At 39.6% G+C, this 15,002-nt stretch overlaps 1 protein-coding gene across 2 annotated transcripts in view; it reads right to left on the bottom strand.

Annotated features, from left to right (window-relative positions):
* Window positions 1-118: 118 nt before the first annotated feature.
* The window catches only part of LOC121943722 (neprilysin-like), a 34,601-nt gene continuing 19,717 nt past the window's right edge, over window positions 119-15,002 (bottom strand). For both annotated transcript variants that reach the window (XM_042487313.2, XM_042487315.2), the window contains exons 5-23: window positions 14,660-14,740; window positions 14,146-14,241; window positions 13,938-14,056; window positions 13,654-13,722; window positions 12,952-13,086; window positions 11,757-11,858; window positions 11,521-11,657; window positions 11,260-11,353; window positions 9,984-10,112; window positions 6,392-6,490; window positions 6,221-6,298; window positions 5,878-5,981; window positions 5,465-5,523; window positions 5,244-5,363; window positions 4,666-4,799; window positions 4,190-4,255; window positions 3,786-3,881; window positions 2,856-2,932; window positions 119-2,682 (exon numbers count right to left, since the gene is read on the bottom strand). In XM_042487313.2, coding sequence (XP_042343247.1) covers window positions 2,583-2,682; window positions 2,856-2,932; window positions 3,786-3,881; window positions 4,190-4,255; window positions 4,666-4,799; window positions 5,244-5,363; window positions 5,465-5,523; window positions 5,878-5,981; window positions 6,221-6,298; window positions 6,392-6,490; window positions 9,984-10,112; window positions 11,260-11,353; window positions 11,521-11,657; window positions 11,757-11,858; window positions 12,952-13,086; window positions 13,654-13,722; window positions 13,938-14,056; window positions 14,146-14,241; window positions 14,660-14,740 — 1,895 coding nt within the window. In that variant the 3' untranslated portion in view covers window positions 119-2,582. The remainder of the gene's footprint in view (window positions 2,683-2,855; window positions 2,933-3,785; window positions 3,882-4,189; window positions 4,256-4,665; window positions 4,800-5,243; window positions 5,364-5,464; window positions 5,524-5,877; window positions 5,982-6,220; window positions 6,299-6,391; window positions 6,491-9,983; window positions 10,113-11,259; window positions 11,354-11,520; window positions 11,658-11,756; window positions 11,859-12,951; window positions 13,087-13,653; window positions 13,723-13,937; window positions 14,057-14,145; window positions 14,242-14,659; window positions 14,741-15,002) is intronic.

Here is a 15,002-nt window from a genome sequence, read left to right as displayed (position 1 = left end):
TAACATTTCTTTGTATTTGATTCAAGAGGTCGCAGTGAAATACAAACCTGATTCCGATGCTAAAACAACACATACACAAGCAAACCTTGTAGGACCACAGTCACCTGCAGGCTCACCGTGTTATTTCAAGATTTATTTTAAAAGAAAAAAATGCTTCTCAAGATGATTATCAGTCAGTATTATAAAGTATCTAAATACAGGCAACTGAGGTATATCTGTCTTTTTACAGGTGAAGTGTGAGAGAGAGAGAGGCAGAGAGAAAGAAAGCCTGAGGGAGTGAGCAACGGTGACAGAGACATAGGAAGCTTGCACAAACAATGAAAAGACCAGAATATGGGGAAACAACAATGGATAAAGGCTGGATGTGGGGGGTGTTGTATACTGTCTGAAGAAGTGGTTTACATGATCATGGTGCATCATTCATAGCCATAAGCAAAGGCAAAAAAAAACCACAATTACCAACCTTGTGTTACAGGCTCAGCTATACTTTCTGTACTAAGTAAAAAATAAAGCCATTAAAAACAGGAAACATTAAACTGTGATCCAGTGACTTGATACCTTCTGCATTTAGAAAAATGCTTGCACTGTTAAAAAATTAGATTTCACTAATTTCAGCGATTTTCAGCAGACTTAACCCACAGAAATACACAAGTTCTTTGAAAGCTTAATTTTATCATCTTCTGTCAACTGACTTTTTCTTCAATGTGTTAAAAGTCATAAAAAAAGATGGGACATGGTGCACTTGATTAAGTGAAGATCAAACTGAGAGATCCTTTTTGAAAAGTTCAACATTTAGTGAAATACACTTATTCATTGATACCACTCATATAAGTCTGTTAAATATAAATATAGTTGAGCTTAACATAAAAACTGGAAACAGGGGGGAAAAGGCAAGCTGGTTCTGTCGAAATCTGCCTTTCAGCACATTTAAACCTAACCAATTAACATGTTATATCATGTTTGTTTTATCTGTAGTTAAATGACACCAGGCTGCTGGTAGAGATTCTATATGCAGTAACTGCTCCCTTAGAAGTACGCTAGGTTTTGAATTTTCATAGTGGCCAAGCAGTTTGCTCCATTGCTGTATCATTAAACCCTGCAAAACCCCATCTAGTTGTTTTCACACTTTGTTTTTTTGTAAAGATTAACAAAATGAGAAGTATTGTGGATTTGGTGAGCTTTGTAGATGCATGCTGGCACATTCTTTTACCTTTAGATAGAGCTAGGCTAATTGTTTCCAGTCTTTATGTTGAGCCAAACTAACCTGCTGCTGGCTGTTGCATAAAGACAAGAGAGCGGTATCGATTTTTTCAAATCTCGTCAAGAAAGCAAATAAGTGTAAATGTTAAAAAAAAAGGCAAACTATTGCTTTAATGATACATTTTCTTATCCTTTGTTCTCTTGCAAATACAAACACACAGACACAGACTCTCAGACACAGCAGCAAAACAGATAATGTAAGGCATACCAATTTGCTAGACAAAGAGTAGGTAGCGATCAAGGGAAACTTTGCTGAATTTCAACCAGATTTGACAAACGCAGTGCTCATCTGAAGACAATTCACGCACTGCAGTGACACAGAGCTGGTTGAAAATCGGCAGAGTTTCCCTTTAAAAAGACTCGAAAACACATAGAGACGTACATCCTCAAAAAAACACACAAGAGGCTCAGTGAATGTATAAAAAGGGTCTAATGGCTGTCGATTGTCAGCTCAATGATTCATGACCAGCTGTCGTTTTAAAGGCAAAAAAAATATTTGGGTTTATTTGACATACTGCTAATAAACGACAGCTGCCTCTCAACTGCAGTTAAGTCATTATTATTAAATATAGAACAGTATTGTGTAATATGTGATTACAGATAAATATTTACTGGTTTATTCAGCAAAATAAATTCTGATTTTCTGTAATAATTTACCTAATCTAGTTCTAAGTATTAACAAAGAGTATATTATGAATAGAGTAGAGTGTATCAGCACATAGATGGAGGCTGAAACCAGCTGAGGTTTGATGAGAGGCATACAGCTCAGTCCCACATACAGTACAGTGGTTCAGCCCTGTTACATGTGTATGAGTGTGAGTGAGTAGGTGGTATTCATCTGCCAGTGGATTTGCACATTTGTCTGTCTGCCCCTCTCTTGCCAACTACTTGTACAGTATTTTGACTGAAACACTCTCTCTCTCTCTCTCTCACACACACACACACACATGCTCACACATACATTGGCAGACTCACAAATGATGAGTAAAACAAGATGAAAACGAAGAGGAAAAATAAAAACACAAGAAGTGATTGTATCCGGTGAGTAGCAGAATAATCACGCTGATTGAATGAACTACAGTATCAAGAGTCGGAGGTACAGTGCTCCGTCTGTCCATGAGGGTATAGTCCACTGCTTTCCTTGGAGGAAGTGGATACTGCAGTGTCAGTCCACCAGCCCTGGTCCATCCAGTAAAGAGCTAAGGGGAGTTTCCACTTCCCTGTAGCCCCCCACGAGTGCTCCAACAGTCAGTGGGGAGAGGTACTGCAGGAGGACAGGGACGACCTACGTCAGAACAGTCCCCATCCCAGAGGTCTGTGGATCACCACACACGGCAGATGTTGTCGGGGACCATGTAGCTGCTCTTGTTGCAGCTGAATGCTTTGGCAAATTCTGGGAAATTCTGAAGGGAGCCCAGTACCCTGTACAGAATAGATTGTTGGTTGGGGTTAAAGTTGCTGTATTAGAAGGTTACTTGAAATTAGAATGTCATTTTATCAAGGGTTCAAAATGTTAGCTACTACTGTAATATGTTTCCTGGCCTTTGCCCACATGGCTGAATAATGTAAGAGAAAAAGTTTGCCTTTGAATTTACCGGAATTTCCCTGGACTGTGTACATCTACTTTAATGGAATTAACAGCTTGCTCTGGTCGGTGTGTTCCACACCACACCTGAAAAAGAATAGGAGAGATGAGAACACACTGCATTAGACTAATATTATTTACATAAATAATCCATCTGTTTAATCACCCCATCTCTCAATTCATCCATCCATCCATCCATCCAACATTCCATCCATCCATTACTGTAAACCCAATGCGTTCTCATCCTTGTCAGTTTGTCAGTGTACATCTGTGTCTACATATTATGAGTTAGATATCTGTCTCATCTGCTCTTTACGTTCTGGAATGCCATTACCGTGATGTCAATAATTGCACGTGGTGGGATGATGCTACCTGCGCTTATGTTTAGGCAACAACAGCACATGGCAACCCACATCAGAACATCAACATACTCACATGCTAGCATGGATGGTTAGGTTTAGGGAATGGGGTACATGGTAGGGCGTAGGAAAAAATACACAGTCAACAGGAAGCGAACACCTGACTCCCACATGAAAGTCTGTTGTTTGCTGGAACCATCCACCGAACCTCCAGCCTGCCCTGTAGGTGCCCTCGTGCTCCGTATATTACATCGTTACGGACAGCCTGATGCCGTCCTTGGTGCATAATCATGTACACCCGGCAGGTTCTGTCCAGTTCTGTCAAGTGATGATGCCTGTGCACATTTCGACCGGTGCATAATGAAACCACAACCAGATCTGTCCAGCTGCGTTCTCAGCTGATGGTGTCCAGTGGCATTTCATGCGACACAAAAGGTGCCTTTTGATGTTGTGCACTTACCCCAAAAGCACTGACAGAGTTGCTCTATTTTATGAGTTCAGAATGAGAATGGGCTGGTAATTCAATCAATCAGCTAATCCATCCATCCATCCATCCATCCATCCATCCATCCATCAACTACCTGTGCAAAGTTTAAAAAGAAGAGTTGGTCGTGGGAAAGGTCAATGCCAGGCAGTGGTGGTTCCTCTCCATGCTCCTGCACATAGTTCTTATAGGCCTGCAACATTAAAATAAGACAACGGTTCACATCTCAGTTAAGTTCTGGGTTCTTCACACTGTTAGTATTGCATCCCTCCACACATCAGTTGTAAGGCATTTGTCTGCTAGCAGATATATACGTGACAAGGAGGCACCGTCATGCAATACAAAGTCAATAGACAGCAATGAATTGTTTTCCCCTCCAGTGTGGGCGGGACTTTATTGTGCTTTGTCTATATATCAAACCACACTTTGTAGCCCATCCTCTGTCATCTTTAAACCAGGGCTCTTAAACCAAGTTCCCGCCTTTGTTTTTGGGCTCATTACCTGATACGCCTGCCGTATCCCTCCATTGTCAGCAATGTTCTCCCCGAGGGTATTGTTACCATTTAACTAGAGAGGGGACATAAGGAGAGAAAACACAAAGATTGCTGGGGAAAAAGGACAGCGGGAGGTGGTAATTTATCCTTTGTATTTCAGCAAATCACAGATACCACTTTTGGGATACAAGAAATCATTTTCCCAGGGGATAAAAGAAGCATTGTTCAAAGCAACAGGGCATAGGAGGAGAAACAAAGACAGGTAGAGGGATAGATATGTCAACACAAGATATTAAAGGCACCTGAAGCAGAGAGGATATGAGCCTGCAAAACTGAAAGGTGCAAATGAATAGGCTTGCAAAGGTAACAGGAAAGCAAATAAATAAAAAAAACAGTTATGTTTGGGATAATATTTGAGAATATGTAGATCCTGTAAAACAAACTGAGAGAAAAGAAGGAGAAAGATTTTCTGCTAGGACATACATGAAGTCCATTGGCTAGGTCCCAGGAAAAGTTGCCATACTGATTGACTATGCACTTTGACAGATCCAGGAACCTCTGAGTAGAGTCCGGTGTCCACCAGTCCTTCAGGTCACCATCCTTATCATAGTTACGACCTAAAAAAAAGATGCCGAATGCATGAAAGGTTGACTGGTTGGATTTTATCATCAAGAAAAAAAAGGGATTGGGACATCTCTCTATTACCAGAGACAACACTGAAAAACTGCATCAATAATACTGATATCTTCTGATGAATACTGATATCAATTAGGCTACATGTTTACATTGCATTTCATCAATTTCTATTGTGTTTCTGGATGGCTTGAAGTTGTGAATATAAGCCTTAACGAATCCTGACATTGAGTAACTTCACGTAACCCAATGAAAATTAGTATGGTGAAAAAATGATCTGAGGCAGCACAAAGAAAACGCGTGTCAAAATGCTTTCTTTCTGAAGTGGTACCAGTTACAGAAAGGGAAATATTTTTATCCAAATAGTATTATAATCTGCCAAAACTGTGTCTAGGAGAAACACAGAGCAGCAGTATGGAAAATCATACCATTGTCATCAAAGCCATGTGTGATCTCGTGACCGATCACCATGCCGATGCCCCCATAGTTGAGAGATTTAGCCTGGCCTTTGCTAAAGAAAGGCGGCTGAAGGATACCTGCAGGGAATACTGACACCAGAAAAAAAACAATCATTTTTGTCTTTAAAATACTTTACAGAATGTAGAATAATTCAACATATGTCTGTTTGCATGTGCACATGTAAAAATACCAATTTGGTTTTTGCTGGATGAGTAGAAGGCGTTGACAACTGCAGCTCCAGTTACCCACCTGCAGGAGATAAGGAGGGTGAAATTCAAGAATGAAGGAGCACAATAGAGCAGCACAATTCAGAGTTGATGAAAGATATTAAAATAAATCTTTGATTAATAACAGCGAGCTAATATTAGCATTGCTGCTGTGCTTAGTGGAAGGCTGAACTGTATGCATGCGTAGGAGTTTGTGTGGGAGAATGTGAATGCACTGTGCTAAATGCGTGATGGTGTGTAACACCATATGCAAGTAAGGCATTTACTTTATTGATTTACAGTTAACACTTACAACTTTAAAAGACACACATCTGGAATAAACCTGTTTGCAAAACAATGATTTAATCCTGCCCCCTGAATTACATTAAAATCTTACTCCTCTTTGTTGACTTTGACTCTGAGTTTCCGCAGGCGTTTCTTCTGCACATACTCCAGGTTCTGCAGGATGTTTTCAAAGTACTCCTCTGCACTGTAGCTCAGCTACAACACCAACACACAGCCAAAGAAACAGGAGGATTAGCCCTGATGAGAGCTATCAACACTTATATTATCATTATACTTATATATCAAGACCTATATTCTGCAGCAAAATCTCATAAAAGCCAAGAATTCACAGAGATATTTTCACAGTACTGATGATGAACCCGCTCTGTGTTCTTTTACACTGATTTGGTGAAAGAAGAAAAACATTCATAATTGCATCTTTTTCAGACACTCACATCTTTGTACTCATTGTTAAGGTATCCGTCATCCATGATGTTGTCAGAATAGCCGATCCGTTCTCGAATAGCTCTGGCCTAAAGAAAAGTAAAGGAGACAATTTGACAACGTCACATAAAGAACTGAATACAATACAATTCCATAGACAGACGGTTCATTATAACCAATACCTTCTCCTCAGCTGCTTTCTTAGTCTCTGCATCCATCCAAGTCAGGTCATCAAGGTTAGTAATGAACACTTCTCGAATGTCTTTAATCATCTCCTCCATCTGATGCCCCCCCCCGCACACACACACACACACACACACACACACACACACACACACACACACACACAAACACACACACAGAAAAAAAAGAGAACAACAGTCACAAATATGTCACTGATATTTCACAATCAAATGTATACCATGAAAAAAAAACTGTCGGTGCAAATTGTTTACAGTGTGGGAGTTTTTCTCATCTGCAGAGAGGATGCGGTAGAAAGCACACACACACACACACACACACACACACATTTTCTCAACATATTGTGCAACACAGTCATAAAAATACACTTCACTAAATCAGGCTTTATCACTATATATTTGCATATCAGTGAAAAGGCACTTAGGGTTCCCTCTGTGTAGAAGTGTGGTGGCCCCGGGTAATATTGCCGGTAGAGTAATAATGTTTTATGTGATTAAAATGACGGTTGGAGCAATAATAAAAAGATTAAAAAAAATTATGTATGAATAAAGAGAAGTGAGGCAATGGCAGTCAGAATTGTGTTTAGTAGAATTCAAAAGGGATTTTTCTTTTCTCGTCAACATAGTGACCAGAGGTTGGCACTTTCCAAGTGCCCTTGTAGTTGATTGTACTGATTTACATTCTATATCTTGCAAGCTTTATAACTCTAAATTATAAAAGAGGTATTTGAGCTTAATGTTTCACAATTAGTAAAATAAATCAAAGGTATGCTATTCTTTTTTAGCAAATAAATGTGTTTGACTGCATAAATATTTCCATGTCAGCATACTTTCTTTACATAACATACTGGCACCACTGTAGGGGTGTCATGATAATGATATTTTATGTTTTTATATGCAAATTTGCACCATGAGGTGCTCCAAAATCCACATCCAAGGCTCAGTTTTCAGCAGGGGCCTGTGGTGCAAGTTTAATGCTTCTAAAATGTATCGCTCCTGAGTTGCAGTATTTACAAGAATGTGTCTGCACACAGAGAGACAGACTGACTGACGCCACCATGATGGTATAATGCTGTGCAAACCATGTACTGTACCACGGTCATAGGACAATGAAAAGTCAAATTTACAACAACAACAGATTCACAGAAAAGTACCTAAAAAGTACTTAAAAGAATGAAAGCAAAACGGGAAGGGGAAATAGAAAAAACTGCAGTGACAGCAAAGGTCATCCTTCTAGGGTCCAACCACAGTCGTGCTCTGAGACCGCAGTGGCTGACAGACACATTCCAGTGTCTCATCACATCAGCAGACCCCTCGCTAACACACCCCATGATCACTCGGACAACACGCCGTGGTTCACCACTGCCAGGGACCTTCCTGATGAGGCCTTTGTGAAAACCTTTTAGCATTCAGCGTGCATGTTTGTGTGTGTGGGTGCATGTGTGAGTGCGTGCGTGCATTTGTTGAGTGCATGCATATATGTTTGTGGTTGCAGAATGCAAGTCGGTTTGCATGTGAAATGCTCAAACATAATTTACATAGGTCACAAGCAGGGTTCAGATACAATGGTGAGCCGAGTAAATCTGTATGTATCATGGGAGTTTGAAATGTAATGATAACTCATTATGGGCACTAATCCCCTGCTATTCAGTTTGATTTAATTCACTCTGTCTCCAAGTATAAGTCTTGCATACAAAGTCATTCAGTAAACCTAGAAAATTTGTTATCAAAAAATGAGAGAAAAGAATATATTTATTATTATCTTAATTATATGTTTAACAAATATGTGTAACAGAAAAAAGAAAATATATTTTAGTAGTTTCTTGAGATAATTTTCTTGTTTGTTTGTTTACTTGTTTGCTTGGGGTTTTTTTGGTTTTTTTTTTTTTTTACTGTTTTTTGCCTGTCTTTTTTTTTTTACTTGGTTGGCTTATTATTAAGATTATTGTGTTTTCTTGGTTTTTGGGTATCAGTTTTCTGTGTTATCCTCTCCTGTGTTCCTTCCCCTCGTTCACTCATCTACACAGCTGCATCAGCCTTGTTAGTCCCTCCCTACTCTAGAGTTTCTTCCAGCCTGTTCTTCTGCCTCTTCACCTTCTTTCCCCTCACCTAAGCTACTCTGCCCTTTTTCTCCACCTGCACTTCATCCCCTCGACAGTCTAGTTTGTATTTAAGTCCTGGTATTCAGTTTAGTCTGTTTGATCCTTGTTTTGGTCATCGCATGGCTTGCTTTTTCCATGCTCTGACCTGAAATACTGAGTTATCTGTTTTAATTCCAGTGTCTGCCGTCACCTGTATTTGGGCCCAACTGCTCCACATTACATGAAATCTTTGCCATAATTATAGTCAAAGGCTTTTTTAAAGGGGGAATTTTGTGGATTCTCTTTTTATAACCCCATGAATCAGAAAATACTGTCAGGGAAAAAAAAATCAAATTTTGCAATGCTTTATGGAATGAAATGATAAATAAATCAGGCTATGAATGATATATGAACAAACCCTTCTAGAAAAACCTTCAAAATATAGATAGAAATAAAACTGGAAAGTGCGGTGTATGTAAGTTTTACAAGAATGGAGATCTGACTCACAGCATGAGGAAAAAATCATCTTGAAATGGCCTTTAAAGATCTGTTGTAAAATGCAATACATTTTTAGGCCAAAAAAGGCACTACAGGTGAATAAGGTAAATTGTTTAACTAATAGGCATCGCCATGAAATTTCACAAGTTGGTTGCTTATATTAAGAAATAGTATGTTTAAATATGCAAATGAGTCATTTTCTAATTAAATAAAAAAAATTTGCACACATCTACACAACAGAGATCTGCACTAAAAAAACAAACAATGTGAATTTTGGACATTTTCTTTCCACTAATCTGATAGAAGACATGTTAAGGAGGCAAAATAGCCCAGAATCTCAAAATGAGAGAGAGTGCATAACATTTAAAAAAAATGTTTTGACCCTTTCTTATACTCCTCAAGTGGAGTACTTATGAAAAAGTACTTAGTTACATTCCACAATGATCATACCTGAAATATATCGCTGTGGCTGAGAGAAGGTTGGTATGTGAGGAGTGTAGCGTGTGTGCCAGCTGCTGCTCAGGTCAACACACTTACACACATACAGAATATGTATTTAGGGACCAGGGTCTTGATTCTCAAACTTGTGTGCCACTTTTCACACACACAAACACATTTAGTCAGCACCCAATGTGAAATCCACATGTTAGAGTGGGTACAGGCTACTCAGGGTTGCAACAGATATACATGAGCGCACACACAATCTGACTCACAATGTGACACATATGCACACACACAAGTGCTCTCAGGTTTACGTTGTGGATGATGCGGACATGATAACAAGGATGCCTTGTTCAGCTGCTTTCAGGGTGCAAGCAGAGAATACAGTACTGTGCTGGAGACACAAGATTCACACCATGCAGATTAATCTCTATGTTCTGGTAGCAGTTCCAAGTGTCAATAAACAACAGAGCATAGCACTCAATCGTATGTTACACAGAATACACTCTAATAGGAATTCCTCTCTTTTTTTAGCCTTCATTCAATCGACTTACTAGTTCTTTGCTCTTTTCAGAGAAGGCCTCCTGCACATACAGTCGTCCAACAGCATTGTCCATGTTGTTGTTGACGTAAAGTGCACACTGTCGCCACACTGCCGCCTCTGACGTTGTACCAGACAGAGCCTGCAGGGAAAGTAATGAGGCACCGATCAATTACAGATGTAGGATAAAGCCGTCAGCATGTTGGTTAAAGAGGCTCATGACAATTCTTTATTTGCACCTCAATTATGCATCACAATAACACTTAGGACTGTTGGAAATAGGGCATCAGGGAAATTCTTGGATTATGAAGAGGGATCGGAATGAGAGTTATAAATGTTGAGGAAGAATATGAATGGAGTTGAGTGCAGACTTATTGTAATTTTTAGAGCCCAACTGAAGACTCCATGGCTGTGTGTATGTCAGCTAATATGGTAAGATGGAATAAATTGTAGTACAGCATAATGTAGGAACAATCTTACATAGATTTTTCACATAGATACCAACAAGTTAAGCCTGCAGCATGGCTTTAAAATGCACATTTGATCCAGAGTGAAATATTTTGATTTCAGAATGGATTGCCATTGAGTTTTGCAAAGATATCCATGGACCCCAGAAGATTAACACCACTAGTTGACACTATGGATAGTATTAGATGGATAGATTGCAATTAAATTTGGTACAGACCAGAATTTCTCCCAGAGACTTAATGAATTTACTGGTCCTTTAACTTTTTATCAGGTGCAACCAGCAGGTTAAATTTTGACTTTGAAAACTTCCCAGCTGGCCACCAACATTGTTTGATGATGCTATTGCTTTGAATTTAGGTAGTAACAGTGAGTGACCAAAATTCAACGTTACTGACTACAGATGCACTGATATTTGGTTGCTTTTAAGTTGTGTTGTTAATTAAGTAACCAAAATCCAACATCTTCGAAACATTTCATTTCAACTTGATCTTGACAAAGAATAACAGCATTTAGTTGTGAGGTATGGCGAACAAAACTCAATTCTGTAAAATGTCAAAATATTAGCGTCCACAGAAAATGAAATCGTCATTCTAATGTCATAATGCAACTTTCATTCAAACTAAATTTAGCATGTCTGACTTTAGTACTACTTTGGTGGTACTTTGATTTATGACACAATAGTGTACCTGCAAACCAAATGTCATTGCCATCAGTCTCAGCTGTAGTTTGTGTTTGATTCTAATTAGCAATTGTAACATGCTAACATTACTGTAAGATGGTGACTATAGTAAGCATGCAGTGTCATGTTCTTGGCAGTGTACCTTGCGGAAGGCTTTCCTGGTATCCCTGTAACTTCTGCTCAGGCCCACCACCATGTTCATTGCAAAACGCCACACCATGTAGTTCTGCAAATCCCTGTGAGGAGAGGAAGGATGTTCAAAGAAAACCTCTAACTCATACAAAGCTACAATGGGTGAGCAGCTGTTTTCACTGCAGTTCACTTCCGCCCCCACAAACAGACAATCATAAACAAACACTCAGTTTAACTACAGACTCATACAAATACAAACAGAGACACACACCTCTTGTTGTATTTGGCCAAGATAAGGTTGAGTCTTCTGTAATAGTTGGGGGAGTAGTTTATGACCTTTTCTGTGTCAGTAACGCTGATGTTGACTGTATCCATTATCTGAGCTGTGAAGTAACTCCAGTCAAATACCTTCAAGTTTAAGCACAGACAAAGAGGAGAGGAGTATTAGAAAGAGTAGAAGGTGAAAGAGGAGTAGCAAATTCTGACAAAGATAGAGTCTATATTTACCCGCGATTCAACCTCAAGGGTGAAGTTGGCGTTCAAATCACCCAGTTCCATCTTGTTGTAAAGCAACACTGGATTGTTACGATCCTCTGGAGTATCAGTAGCCTTGGAGTGAGTAAGAAAGAGAGGTAGAAAATCAAGACTGCTGTAACAACATAACCCTCCTATTTCCTGACACATGTGTACAATAGCAGTGCAGGTCCAGTAGCAACAAACATCTTTCAGGTCCCAGGGGACTTCAGGTCTGTAAATGTCAGAACTTGAACGGTGTGACTGCCTTGTAAAAGCCAGCAGCCGAGTGGAGGGGAAGTGAAGCGTGGCACTGAGGAGAGCACAGAACCAGCACAAAATGACACACGTGGACTCTGGAAACCTGTTGATGTCTGAGAAATGTTGTTGTGTAAAGATCAGGTTGGTTAACTGCTCGCTTTACGCAGCAGCTGTTCCAAACTGGAGCCACAGACACACGCAGGGGAGAGAGGTTTGGGTTAGAAATGGGGGAGAGGTAGGTCATTCTATCAGAAGTGATTTGCTCACAAAACCCTCCTACTGTGTGAAGCTGAGATCAAAGACAAGAGACCAGGACTGCCAAATGGTTAATCATTTTTAGCGCAATTAATCACAGAATTTCAATTGTTAATCACGATTAGTCACATTGTTTAGTTGCATGTTTTAAATTCCATTATTTTGAATTACAAAACAGTTAGAAGTCAATTCTGTCAAGGTAAAGCAATTCTTACCAGATTATCTTTATTAGGGATCAAATAACAGCATCAAAAATCCAGGACGAGCATAAAGTGGGCATGTCTGTTAAGGGAAGGCTCATGGGTACCCATAGAATCCATTTCCATCAGATACCTCAGATACATAATGTAACATTAAGTATGTCAATGTGACATCAACACACATTTATGCTACATTTGAAAATAACTCTGTTGAACTGGGACACAAACAGCAGTCTTCTGGGTGAAAGTCCTACGTTATTTTTACCCATCCATATTCCTGGCACAGACTTTCTCACTCTTTATACGACTGCATTTGCTCAAAGTGTCAGATACAACCTGACACAACCTGATACATCTTACACATATGCTAAAGGATACCTTTTTTTTGTTAACTGACCAAGCATCGTTTCTTAGCAAGTTGGGAATGAAGATCGGTTGGCTTCTGTTGGATAAAAGTGTGAATGCAAGCTTACGTTGGCAATGTCCCTCTCCAGGTCCATAACACGTGTCACCTCCTCTCTGATGCGGGTTTCATTGATGGCCAGTTTGCGGTCAGTGCGGATCAGCTTCGCCAGGTCAATCATGAACTGCTCATAGGCCCGACATGCCTGTCAAACACACACTCATTCATGATTTTTATCTTGAAGTTACTTTAACAGGAAGGAAAGGAGGTCAGTTGAATTTTAACCAATGACCAAAAAATCGGAGGCAACACCTTGCACTCACACAGAGACACATACACACACTGTGCTTCAAGCTAAGTGCAGTTAAGTGCTGCTTTCTGCATATCAACCAAAAGTCCAAGTAAACTGTTAAGTAAAACCAGATCAGGGGATGTTTGCTCTGAAACGCATCAAATCTACTGTTTTGCCTCTGATTTTAATCATCACTTACTGCCTCAGAGAGCGCATTTTTACCTATCTCATACAAACACACTTGTAAATGCATGTAAGTGTACAAATTTAAACAAGAAGTCGGTTCAGATGCTGATGTTTCAATTGATGCCCTCACAATTAGTTGGTTATCATGTTTCCCAGAACAAACTCCTGTGGTCATAGAACCCAGACTTAGTGACACTGGCCAAAATGAACACATGGAGCTGTTTTCATAGTGCATCACTTGAAAGCCTCAATCATATTACATTGAGTGTGCATGTCTATACACCTTGAGCCTACCTCTGCATAGGGTCCGGTGCACGCGTAGTAATCTCTGGACAAGAGGCCGAGGTTTGTCTGCTGGTCAAACTGGCAAAGAGTGAGAAAAGAAAACATATTTATTCACATACCGGTTAGCCAAAGAAATCACATTTGAAGAAAGTGGTAGGTGGTGACTTTCCAGCTGGATGGATATGATGTGTGAGTGTCTGTATGAATGTGGGTCTGTGAAAGAGAGAGAGAGAGAAAGAGAGAGAGAGAGAGATAGAGAGAGAAGGGCTTTCTGGCTACAGTTGCACACCTACATGAATGATGTGTGAATTGGAGTCCCTGTCATCAGTGCCGACAAAAAAGTTAACTAAGAGTTGAGTTCCATATTTCTCATTCAGCTTGGCAATGACATTCTCCAACCTCCATGTTTTACCTGAGTAATGGAGAAGCAAGGAAACGTCAGAAAAAAAATTGCCTGTACATGACGTCTGCTGTGTGTGATAGTAGAAAAGAATATTTTACCGTAGTTGGTCTCCCAGTTGTCCACAGCAATGGGCCACTCAAACACATCAGGTAGCATGTCGAGCAAAGGGGCCCCTCCTCTGAGCTCAATTAAAGCTGAAATGAAGCATTGACACAAACTAGCAAAAGTCTGTTTTAATAGTACAATTTAGTTAATATCAATCAAAATTCAGAAAAGAAAAAGAAAATAATGTTTTTCTTATTCATATATTGTACTTGTTATCGAGTGTAATTAATCTATGCAAATATTGGGGCATTTTGATGTAGCTTCTGAGCCAAAATGCTTTTGAAGACAGCTTTTGTTTGCGTCACAAAATGATGTAAAGCTGAAAGACCACCATTCTTCTTATTAAAAATAATAATTGGCAACCATTGTTATAGCAGTATTTAACGATGATTTGACAATGCAATAAACTGAATGAGAAACACAACCTTTGATGACTGCAAGAAAAATGTTAATTTTAGAAAAGTAGAAGATACAAAAATGAATAATCTCTGATGCATGCTGACTCACTCTCATTGGTACAGGACTTGTATAGGGTCTTAGCTTTGGTGAGAGCAGTGGCTTCCCCCTCCACTGTCTTTTCAAGGACACCTACAAATAGAGCCAAAACACAGCAAGCATGGAGGAAAGACAGAGAGATAAAGGAGGGGAATAAAGGGGGAAGAGGAAGGCCTGTAAATAACCTCAGGTACAATGTGGATTTTTTTTTTTCATCCTTGTGGATCCAAAATAGAATCCAGCTCTATCTCATCATTTTAATTTAGGCATGCTGTCTGTCCCTGTGTCAAAAAGTGCCAACAAAAATAGATGCAAAAAAATAAACACAAAAACCCTGGAAATACCTAGCAACCAG

This window comes from Plectropomus leopardus, chromosome 6 (genome assembly GCF_026936395.1).
Source record: "Plectropomus leopardus strain MGB_pleo_1.0 chromosome 6, ASM2693639v1, whole genome shotgun sequence".
Lineage (NCBI taxonomy): Eukaryota > Metazoa > Chordata > Actinopteri > Perciformes > Serranidae > Plectropomus > Plectropomus leopardus.
Note: the sequence above shows the minus strand (reverse complement) of the source record. Positions and strands in the feature narration are given on the sequence as shown.